The 10,883-nt window shown below is 36.3% G+C and overlaps 1 protein-coding gene and 1 long non-coding RNA gene across 4 annotated transcripts in view; both read right to left on the minus strand.

The window, feature by feature from the left end:
• Positions 1-10,883, minus strand: part of LOC134157717 (uncharacterized) — a 339,144-nt gene that overhangs the window by 17,183 nt on the left and 311,078 nt on the right. The gene's annotated exons all lie outside the window — the stretch shown is intronic.
• Positions 1-10,883, minus strand: part of GCC2 (GRIP and coiled-coil domain containing 2) — a 28,698-nt gene that overhangs the window by 16,273 nt on the left and 1,542 nt on the right. For all 3 annotated transcript variants that reach the window (XM_062606952.1, XM_062606951.1, XM_062606954.1), the window contains exons 2-9: positions 9,169-9,231; positions 8,456-8,540; positions 7,322-7,389; positions 6,210-6,314; positions 2,956-5,445; positions 2,196-2,265; positions 1,424-1,524; positions 1,245-1,343 (exon numbers count right to left, since the gene is read on the minus strand). In XM_062606952.1, coding sequence (XP_062462936.1) covers positions 1,245-1,343; positions 1,424-1,524; positions 2,196-2,265; positions 2,956-5,445; positions 6,210-6,314; positions 7,322-7,389; positions 8,456-8,540; positions 9,169-9,231 — 3,081 coding nt within the window. The remainder of the gene's footprint in view (positions 1-1,244; positions 1,344-1,423; positions 1,525-2,195; positions 2,266-2,955; positions 5,446-6,209; positions 6,315-7,321; positions 7,390-8,455; positions 8,541-9,168; positions 9,232-10,883) is intronic.

Raw genomic sequence — 10,883 nt, forward strand, 5'->3', positions numbered from 1 at the left:
AAATTAAAGCTATTATTTCTTCATAGGCTCTGGAGAAACCCTTTTCAGTTCATGAAATTCTAAAGTGATTCAGGTCAGAGAAGACCTCGGGAGGTCTACATTCAACCTCCTGCTTAAAGCAGAGTCAGTAGTGAGATCAAAACAGGTTGCTCAGAGCTTTCTTCAGTCCGGTCTTTCCTGCCTGGAAATGACCTGCCTCCAAGGATGGAGACGGCACTACCTATCTGGGCAACACCTTCCAAAGCTTGACCATCCTCATAGGGCAAAAATAAGATGATACATCCAGTTGGAATCTCTCATTTCAGTTTAGGACTACTATGTCTCATCTTGCACTACCATTAGTAACATGACTCTATTCCTTTGGTAATGTCTTTGTAGGTACTGGAAGGCTCCTATTAGGTCCCTCTCAAGTATTCTCTAGACTGAGCAATTTCTCAGCCTTGTACATCACTTATTCCAGTTCCTTAATCATGATGGATGTGTACTCCATAACTTTCTCCAGATCACTGCTGAAGTTAAACAGGGCAGGTCCCAGCACAGACCCCTTTGGTACCCCATTTGCTACTGGCATCTAGTACAAGCCATTAATTGCTACTCTCTAAGACAAACTATGCAACTGCTTTTTAAGCACCCATTCAGTTGTTTTCCCATTTAGATCATAAAGTCCTAGTGTGGATACTAGAGTACTGTGAGAGAGGATCAAAAGCCTTCCTGAAGCCAAGGTAAGTGAGAGGCCCTGTTCTTCTGCCATCCACAATTCCAACAGGCAATCAGATTAATCAAACACAATTTACTCTTGGTGAATCAATGCTGACTGTCCCTAGTGACCAACTTCTGCTTCATGTGCCCAGAGACATGCTTCAAGACTTGCTCCTGGGGAAGTTAGTTTATGTCTTTTTCACTCAAGGACTTCCTAACTGATCACAAATTCAACATACTCTGAAGAACTTATAAGGATTTATGTTTTGCCTCAGCAATATTATTTGATATGTATGATGCTAGATTTGAAAGGTTTAAAATACCATCCAATAGAAAGGAAGTGCCTTATTCCCTTCTGACAGCAGCCAAACAGTTCCGCTACTAGAACCTTACATTCTAGTCAACTGCACTAACACAATTTCTTTTGCCAAACATTCTTGTGCAAATAAATAGCAATATATATATATATATATATATACAGGCTAGGCTTCAAAAGCAAAGTTTTTTCTGTTAAATGTCTTTTGCAAATACAGTACTATTCTTACCTTATAGCTTTCAGCTCCTTGAATGACATCTTTCATTGAAGCAGACAACTGATCTTTTTCTGACCGAGCCAACTCCAATTCTTCCCTCAGAGTCTGCATCTTTTAAAAAAGAAAGGCGTGTCATTAAAACAGAACCCCACATGCAGAATGTTCTTCATATGAAGAAGCAGTCAGGGTACCTCTTTTCGGCTGGCATCTAATTCTTTCTTTGCTTTCACAGCAACAACCTTAATTTTATTTAGCTTCTCTCCTTTTTCTGCAGATTCTTTTTCAAGCCTTCCTAAAATAAATAAATGAGAAAGAGAAAAATATGCCTCTCACCTCTCCTCTCCCCCAAGAATTGAAATGAAATTCAATTAGAACATAAATACAAGCATGACTTGAAAATAAAATATAAAGCAGGACGAGATGTTTAGACATTTCATTCAGTTAAGCATTTAAATTTAAGCCAAAACATCCAGCCGCATAGACAGCCTGGGGACAATCTTTCCATGTTTCAGAGGCTTCCATCACACTTAATGTCAAGAGCCATATTCCTGTCTACTCTACATATAATTGTAACAGCTCAGAACCATTTCCTTTCTAATGTGTTGCGATAACTGCAACGAGGCAATAGCAGTTTCGGCAAAGCACTGCTTTCCTCTCTTCTTGGCAGCCTTAGGGATTCTTATTGACACAATTATTTCCCATATTTACACATTAAAATTAAATCCACTACACCATTTACAGCCATATGCACACTGGAAGAAAAGACCTTAAGAAATATAAAATCTAAGATGGCTAACAACATTTTAAATCCTTAATGGAAAGGATATTGTAAGAAATTGCATTGATTACCTACTTCTCACCTTCCTTGGCTGTAGGAAATACAGGACAGTTATGCAGAGAAACAAAAACTAACAATCCAAAACCCCAAACTGTTTACATGAAAGAGAACAGTGAGAAAGATACCAATTTTTTCCTGAAGCTCTGCTACTGAAGAGTTTTGATCAGTTTTCTCAGCCATTGTCTCCATTGAATTCTGTATTATAAACAAAAGATATTAGAAGTATTACAAAAATGTCTTTGTGATGTTTTTCCCCTAACAAGCCACCAGAAGTTTCAGCTACAGCTGGACTATATCTACATTCTTACTACCAAGAAACTCTTTATGTGTAATTTTGTATCAGCTTTGTAACTGAAAAGCATAATTATGATGAAAGGAAAACATTCCAACCTTTTAACAGCTGCTTTCCATCCTGTCCGAGGACAAAAAACAAAAAGGGAGACCACTAATTCTGCAGCTGTCAGTTTTACATAATCATCAATTCCCAGGACCTGACGTTAGGAGTAGGTAATGCAGATCAAGCAGGAGTTTTGTTTGAGATGGAACCACAGAAATTTAGAGGTGAAAGATTATGAGGTCGGTTAGTCCATCTAGTTAAATGATTACTGAGGGGTATTGATAGGAAGAGAGGTTGAAATACAAGCAGCTTTTGTCAACAGATCATTATGACTGCTTTGATTTTGTTCTTTATTCCTTGGGGGAAAGGAGGAGATTTTGACGTGCTAGGAAACTCAGAAACGTGTTATATTTATAGAAGAGAAACTCACTTTCAGGCCAAGGGAAGAAAAAAGAAAAAGAAGAAAAAGAGAATTGAAAGTATTTTTTGAACCTTAATTCTGAAGACTTTAGAGGTTTAGTCTGTATACTTCAATAACAAAATATAACCTTTAGAGAATTCAGTTCTTCTTTCACATTCCTAAGTTCAGTTTCCTTTTGTTCCAGAATGAAATTTAAGTTGTCTTGTTTCTCTGATCCTTTTTGCTGTTCTTGTATTTGACTTTCATAAAAAGCAAGTTTTTGAGTAAGCTCTTCGGTATTAGCTAAAAGATCTTGATTTTCAATCCTTGTTTTTTCACTGGCATTCTTCAGCTCCTGGAGATCACACTGAAGTGCTTCTTTTTCAGACAACACTTCTTCCAATTCTTCTTTCCAGAGTTCCTTTTCTTTTTCCAAATCCTGAATCAGGGATCTATGTTCTGCATACTGAGCTGCATTTTCTTCCTCTATCCTCTCAACTTCCCGCTGCAAATGAAGAACTTCCACCTCCTTCTGCAGAGCAAGGCACTGCTGCTCTTTTAGTTTGGACATGTATTCATTTGCAATTTCTAACAAGTTAAGAGAATCACACTCTTCACTGTAACCCGAAACACTGGACCCCACTTGCTCAAGTAAGTGGTACAGCTGAGTTCTCACAAGGGATCTGTGCTCTTGTTCACTTTCAAGTAATGTTGATACATGGTCTTTTTCTGTAGTCATCATTTGTAGTTTCTTTTCTAAGTTTTCAGAATGCTCTTTCAACACCAACCAACCATCTTTTTCAGAGGTAATCTTTTCCAGCTCTTTACTTAATTTGCCTTTTTCATCAGTTATTTTCTTATTTTCCTCACGAAGAGTATACACTTCAGATGAAAAGCTCTCTCTTTCACGCATCAGAGATTCAATCTGGTTTTCCAGTTGCTCTAGCATTTGAGCATTTTCATTCTTCCTAGTTAAAGCTTCGTTCAGTCTCTCTGTTAATTCTTCCACCTTTTTCTTCAGGTCAGTATTGTACTGGTTAGCAACATCTATTTCTTGCTGAAGTTCCTGAATTTTTCCTTGTTCTTGCTTGCACATTTCCTGAAGAGTTTTTCTCTCTTCACCCAAACATTTCACTTCATTTAAAATATTCTTGTTTTGATCAGTAAGAGAAATAATCTTCTTCTCCAGTTCTTTTATAGCAGTCTCTTTTTGGTCGATGGAGCTTGTTATTGTGTTATTCTCCTCCTGTAGACTAAGAATTTTACATTTAAGTTCTTCTATATCTGGCTGATTAGATGACAATTTTTCTATTTCTTCCCGGAGGTGATTCACAGTTTCAAGAAGAACATCCTTTTCATTGAAAGCAGCCCGGAGTTTCTGTTGCAGTTCACTCACATCAGAAGCTTGCTGTTGTCTCATTGATTCAAACTCCTGGCTGATCTTTCCAGCAGATTCTCCTAGTTCAGCCTGTAAAGTTTCCATTGTTTCTCTCAGGCTGTTGTAACTGGACACTGCTTCTTCCTTTTCCTGAGTTAGCTTTTCAAGTTGGTCTCTAAGTTCCTGCATTTCAAAAACTAATGCCATCTTTTCTTTTTCAGAACCAGATAATAAAGTTTCACTTAGTTCAGCAATTTCTCTCTTATGTTGTTCTTTCAGAGTATGAGTCTCTAACTTACGCTCTTTTACAGCAGTTTCACAGTGCTGTCTTGCTGCCTGAAGCTCCAATTTTAGTTTTTCAATTGTACAACAGTAGTCTTCTTTAGTAAGCTGCAATTCATTTATCTTAAAATCCAAGTCTTCCCTCTCACGAAAGTACTCATCCTTTATGTGGTGGATTTCCTCTTCCAGTTTTAGTTTAACATTACTCATGTAAGTTAACTCATCTTTTAATATACTATGTTGGGACTGGAGCTCTTCCAAACTACGCTCCAGCTGCCTAACCTTTTCTTCCATTGTTGCTTCTACACAAGGTTCTTCTTTTGTATCTACAAAGCCTACCTTATTTTCTACATTTTTATTTAAGACTTCTCTCAGCTGCTCCAAATCATATTCACGCTGATCAGTACTAGCACATATTTCATCCTTCGCATTTTTCTCTTTTATTAAGCCCTCCTCTGCCAAACTGTGTTGTAACTGATTTATCTGACTTTGCTTTTCTTCATTTTCTTTAGAGGCTATTTCAAGCTGATGCATCAATGTTGACACCTCTTCCTGATGGGCAATTTTAAATTTTTTAAGTTCTTCATTCAGAATTTTTATTTCATTATGGTAACACTCAGAGTTGCTTTTCACAGTTTCTTGCAGATTTGTCACTTCTTTGGTTTTGTCTTCATTCACAGTTTCCAACTGCTTGCTCAGACACAAAATTTGCTCCTCGTAAGTAGATTTAATTCTTTGGACATCATCTTGTAATCTTTTAACTTCTTTTTGACTATCATTAAGACATTCAATATGTTCCATCAGCCCTATTTGTTTCTTCACTTGTTCTTCTAATTCCATTTTTAGCTTTGCTAAATCTTCATTGTGTTTACATTGTGCATTTGCTAATTCGCTCTTCAGAGCTTTTATTTCTTCCAGAGAGTCAGTACTTGATTGCTCCAGTTGCTTCTGCAATTCTTCTGTCTTAGCCACGGCAGCCTAAACAAACGGGCAAGTTATTAAATACTGGTAATTTTGCACACAGAAGTCCTTAGTTTTAAAGACTGCTACAGTTTTCAAATATGTAACTACATTAGGACAACTCAATTCAGAAGACACTGCAGAGAGGACAAAAATGAATGAGAATGTAGAATGAGAAAGGAAAATTAAGTCTTAAATCATGCTTACCAGCATAACTTCACAAAATGGTCATGACAGACTTCAGCTTTAGCAACTATTCTGATAATGTATTAAAGACCAAATTGCTTTTAATGCACCAGATTCAAGTATCTGGAATATAACAGTGTTCATCAGTTGCAAGCAATTCACTCTTGACTTCATTATCAATTGAGATTACTGACATAATATAGATGCCTTGGCTGACAGGCTCCTTTCTGTGAATACCTGAATGTAAACCTTGTAATTCCCACAGAAAGACAGATCTGACTGATTGAAACTGTCATGTATGCAGACAACTAATATACAGACTGAATTCTTTTTGAACAGCTGTAGATCTAGCTGATGCATATAAATTTTTTAATATTTATACTCATTCCTTTAAAAACTATAAATTAAGAAATTTAGAAGATGGCCATTAACATATGAAGTCTTTAGGGTTTGTTTTTTTTTGGGGCGGGGTTAGGTTAAAAAGGCAAGTGAAGAAAAATATTAAAATGAAAGTGAAATACACAAGTAAAAATAAACAGTAAAAAGAAACATAATTCTGAAATGTTTTAATAATATTCTATTGCTTATTTCAGTACCTCTGCTTCTTGCTTTCTCTGAACATTTTCCTTTTTCAGAGCTATGCACTGCTGCTCAGTTTCAGCTTTTTCCAGAAGTACAACATCCAGTCTTTCTGTGAGAGCCTAATTTAAGGGAGAAAGATCACTTAAAAAAGAATTCCTAACACTGGAAGCTTGATAAATTTTTGCAAACTGCATGAACTCGCATATGCTTAAATGACTTTGTCGATTAAAAGAATGACTCTGATTTTAAAAATTACTTTCAGCCCAAATATCATAGAATCATAGAATACTTGGAGTTGGAAAGGACCTTAAGATCATCTAGTTCCAAACCCCCTGCTATGGGCAGGGGCACCTCACACTAAACCATGTCACCCAAGGCTCTGCCCAACCTGGCCTTCAACACCGCCAGGGATGGAGCATCTGCAACTTCCTTGGGCATCCCATTCCAGTGCCTCACCACCCTCACAATAAAGAACTTCCTCCTTACATCTAACCTTAACAGATCTAGAATAGCTAGGCTAACAATGATGTTGAATAACAGTTTCTGTTCAAAACTGTATTTCTTATCAGCTCATATTTTCACCGGGTGGTGGTGGGAGCTCCCCTTGTGTAGAAATCTCCATCCATATTATTAAAACCAATTTCCCAGTTGATAAATTCCTCCTTACTACCAATTTTTACTTTCAGATTTTGTCTATGACCCTTACTTTGAGAAAGACAGATGTTCTCGCCACTGTTACTTTTCTCCAAGTATTTCTTGTGACATGCAGCTTTAATTATGGGTTTCTGATCTCACTGAATGACTGTCTCAGGAGTTTTCTAAATGGCTGAAGTATTTCCACAGTGAACATTCTAAAACAAAAGCCTGTCTAAACAGCAACACAAGGAAAAAGTCTTGCTGAGAAAGTTGTACAATTCTGCACTATTCCTCACAAAATTGAGTGTTTTCTGAAAAGTGGAGAAAGAAGGAAAAAACAGGGTTTAGGAAGAGCCCTGAATTTCCAAAAATTTATCACATTCAACTGGAATAACAGTTTTAAAGCTACTTATTATTTACCAAATTATTTCTGTATATTTACTTCAGATAACATTGTGTAATGCATTAAAAATCCACCATGTATTCCTACCTGAATAATATCATCAGCTCCTCCAGTAGCTGCTTTAGATCTGAGCTCTTCAATTTCTTTCTCTAGTTCTTAAAAAAATAAAAAAAGCATAGAAATTTCACAGCATGAACTGATGCTCCTTCACAGTAGCAAATTAAATGTAAATCCAGTGCCTAACGATGCTCCTATTCAAATCAGAAACATCTTTTATTTAATCAATTTTTGGCTTTTGTCTTTTTTTTTTTTACTGAGTGATAGAAGGGGCTAATGGAAAGAGACTACTGCTTCTCAGGTCTTGACATTTAGCATGGTTTCCTAAGGAAGCAGGACTTCCTTGTTTGGGTAGAGGCACAAAAGATAGAAATCAGTCTGATAACACTCTTGCCTTCTATTTCATGATCAGTTTAAGCCAGAGAAAAGATATTCAGTTCCTACTGGCTCTCTATAAATAGGCAGCAGGCAGAAGAACAAGACCTTATGAATAACCCCATTCAGGAAAGGCCTACTATAGCCCAACCTATCCTTACTGTTTCACTGCGAAGCTACCAACAGTCAGCATAACTGTAACTCCAAACAAGGGGAAGTGACACAGGGAAAGTCTAAATAATGGACCACTAAACAAAAAGGGATGGCAGAGAAGAGAAGAACAGTACATGAGAGCACAGATCTACACAGGATAGTTTTAGTTGGTTAACACAAAATTTTGTGTGATACTTGTACAATTTCTTGTTAAAGCAGTAAATGATCAAATAGAATGTAGTTAACCATTTTAAAGAAACCATTTTACTCTACAACAGTACTAATTATGCAAAAATCTGTCAGAGACATTCCCCCTCCCATCTGCTTTCTGAAAAGCAATAGGTATCCCTGCAACTGATATGTGGAACAGACAATGACAAGTGCCATTTCAACTCTCGCACAAACTATGTTGTTCCATCATGCCACACTGCCAGATCAGGATTAATTTAATACTTGACAAAAGCAATGCTTCTTTTTCTTCCCTTCCTTGCTTAAAGGACTTCAGTCCTTACCCTCCCACAAAAAAATAATGAAATTAGCATTTAAATCTACCTAGCAAAAATATGCATTGATATTTGAAAAGGTCTGTTATTATCAAGCATTAAGGCAGAAACTGTTTTCTTCCCATTAAGGTACCTGTACACCTTGACTTCACTTTCTGTATAAGCATCACTTGCTTTTTTGCAAACTTGATAAGATCTTCTTTGGGTAATGTGTCCAGCTGTAAAAAACGAAGTATTAGAGAAACCAGCTTCCTCTAATCTAGAGATAAACAGAAAGCAGGGCATTTTAGCATTCAACTCCAAGAAGCTAAATTTTAGGACAAGAAACTGTCTTAGCACACATTTGAAAGAACAGTCCAAGTTACTGCTGTTCTGTTATCAAATTTTGTTATTTCAAGAGCAGTAAGAGAAACTACCTCTAACACTGTACTTTTCAAAACTCATTCTAGAACACAGAAGTGGGCAGCATCAGTTAGACAAGGAAACTCACTTGGGAAGGGTTACAATTCAGTAATATACTTTAAACAATGTTTTGAAAGCAGCATGCTGTAACATTAACAGGCACATGAAACAGACTGTTGCCAAAACTGCATGCTACTGATACTTTATAAAATATTGTAACAGGAAGAGGACATATCAATAAGAGAATTTTCTTCCCCCATATATTTTTCAAAACACCTTTGCCTAGTGTTTATAACTCTTTTTTTTTTTTTTTTTTTCCCAAGAAGTCCAGAAAACAGTTTAAAAATACCTTTATGTCTTCCCATTAGTCACAGCTTGCAGGCTAAGCTGGAACCCTTTCAATTACTGCTATTCAAATAAATGACATTTGTGAAGGCTGATTACCTTTGATTTGCCTGATCCTGGTGTGACAGAAGATGCCACCATCTCTTGCCCAGCATCTGGAACCTGTAACAAATTAAAGCACTATGGTCGATGACTGAACTTTTGAAATGTAAGATTACTGAAAGAACTGAAAGCTGCAAACAGCAAGAATAACCGAATATAATGAGAGCTTGAAAAAAAAAAACCAAAACAACATATTTGCAGGTCTAGTCAGAAGGATAATGTAAAAAAAAAAAAAAGAAATCTGATAGACATATATCATGATTAGTACAACAGCAGACTAGAAAACTACTGATTTCCAAACCAGTATGATCTGACGATTCCATTACCAAACTGACATCTACAGTTGATACACTACTCAAAAAGCATTCTATTTACAAGAGGTTACAAAGGCATGACTCACTATCTTGTTCTTAAAAGACTCATTAAAAAAAGGCATGAATAGAAAAAGCATGTAGAGGAGCAGCAGTTAAGTCAAACTTTGGGAACCTTTCATCCATATATACCACTCAACTTCTTTTTCTTTCTTAAACACACATACACTAGTTATCACTAAAATTGTTAGCCTAAAGAACAGAATTGAAAAGACTCTGCAAAGTTCAGGCCCTTTTGAACAAAATATAACACAACTCTCCCACATGCACTATTTTTCCTTAGAAAACCACACTGGTTAACTCTAGAAGTCCTGGCCTGACACATATTTGAAAAGGCTCTGTAAATTCTGGGCTCCTTATTCCTAACATACATGCATAATGCATTCTACTGTAAACTTCCACAGATCTAATCTGGGAGACTATGTTACTTTACAGTGGTTTATAAGAGATATGCTTATCTATATGCAGGATCATGAAGAAAGACATGTAACAGAGATGGGGCAAAGGAAAATGGGACAGACACTTCCAATATATTAAGTGTAGCATTTCCAAGCTCTGACCTTTACACTGCTTTTTCCTTTCTACTAGCCTGTGTGCGTATGCCTGAATAAAAGTGAAGGGGTGTACATATAATTATTTGTGGATTTATATAGCTAGGTGTTTGCATTTATATAGCTGGGTATGTATACATACATACCTTCAATTTATTTGGCTACTCTCTTTATTCTGACAAAATCTCATCTTATAACAGAAGCTGGATCTAAACACTGATAGAATGGAGAATCACTAACAACTTAGAGAGAACAGCTGATACAGATAATAAGAAAGGTCATCAGAAATATGAGTTCAGGTACAGACCAAGGCAGTTACAGTTTTCTCTCTCTGTATCACATTGGCTTGAAGTTGGTTTTTTTTTTGAGATGGCAAAAGAAACTTACTAGAAAATAACGTACCTGTTAAACATAAATACTGCATTAAAAAAAACACCTATATAATTTAAGTTTCAGATTTCATTGGTATGCAAAACTGTGTTAACATTTACATCCGTAATGTTTCAGCACTGCAGTTAGTAAAACAGTCCCTACAACCAGTATGCTTCTACAGTGTAATTAAGTATAACAAATTGTACGTACTGTTTAGAAAATGATAGCATGTGTCTCTTCATGCTACAGTTCAGTCAGATGGATCTACACATTACTTTTACTCTTCTTTAAGCTAATATATAGAAGGGTAGAACTATGTATCATGTAATACAATACATCCAGTTTTGCTGTTCAGGTAACATAAACCGTAAGAAGCTTGTAGAATGTAAAGGGCTTCACCCATCTGAATTGAATAACA

This window comes from Pezoporus occidentalis, unplaced genomic scaffold (genome assembly GCF_034315485.1).
Source record: "Pezoporus occidentalis ecotype Australia unplaced genomic scaffold, CSIRO_AGI_Poc_V1 ctg99, whole genome shotgun sequence".
Taxonomy (NCBI): Eukaryota; Metazoa; Chordata; class Aves; order Psittaciformes; family Psittacidae; genus Pezoporus; species Pezoporus occidentalis.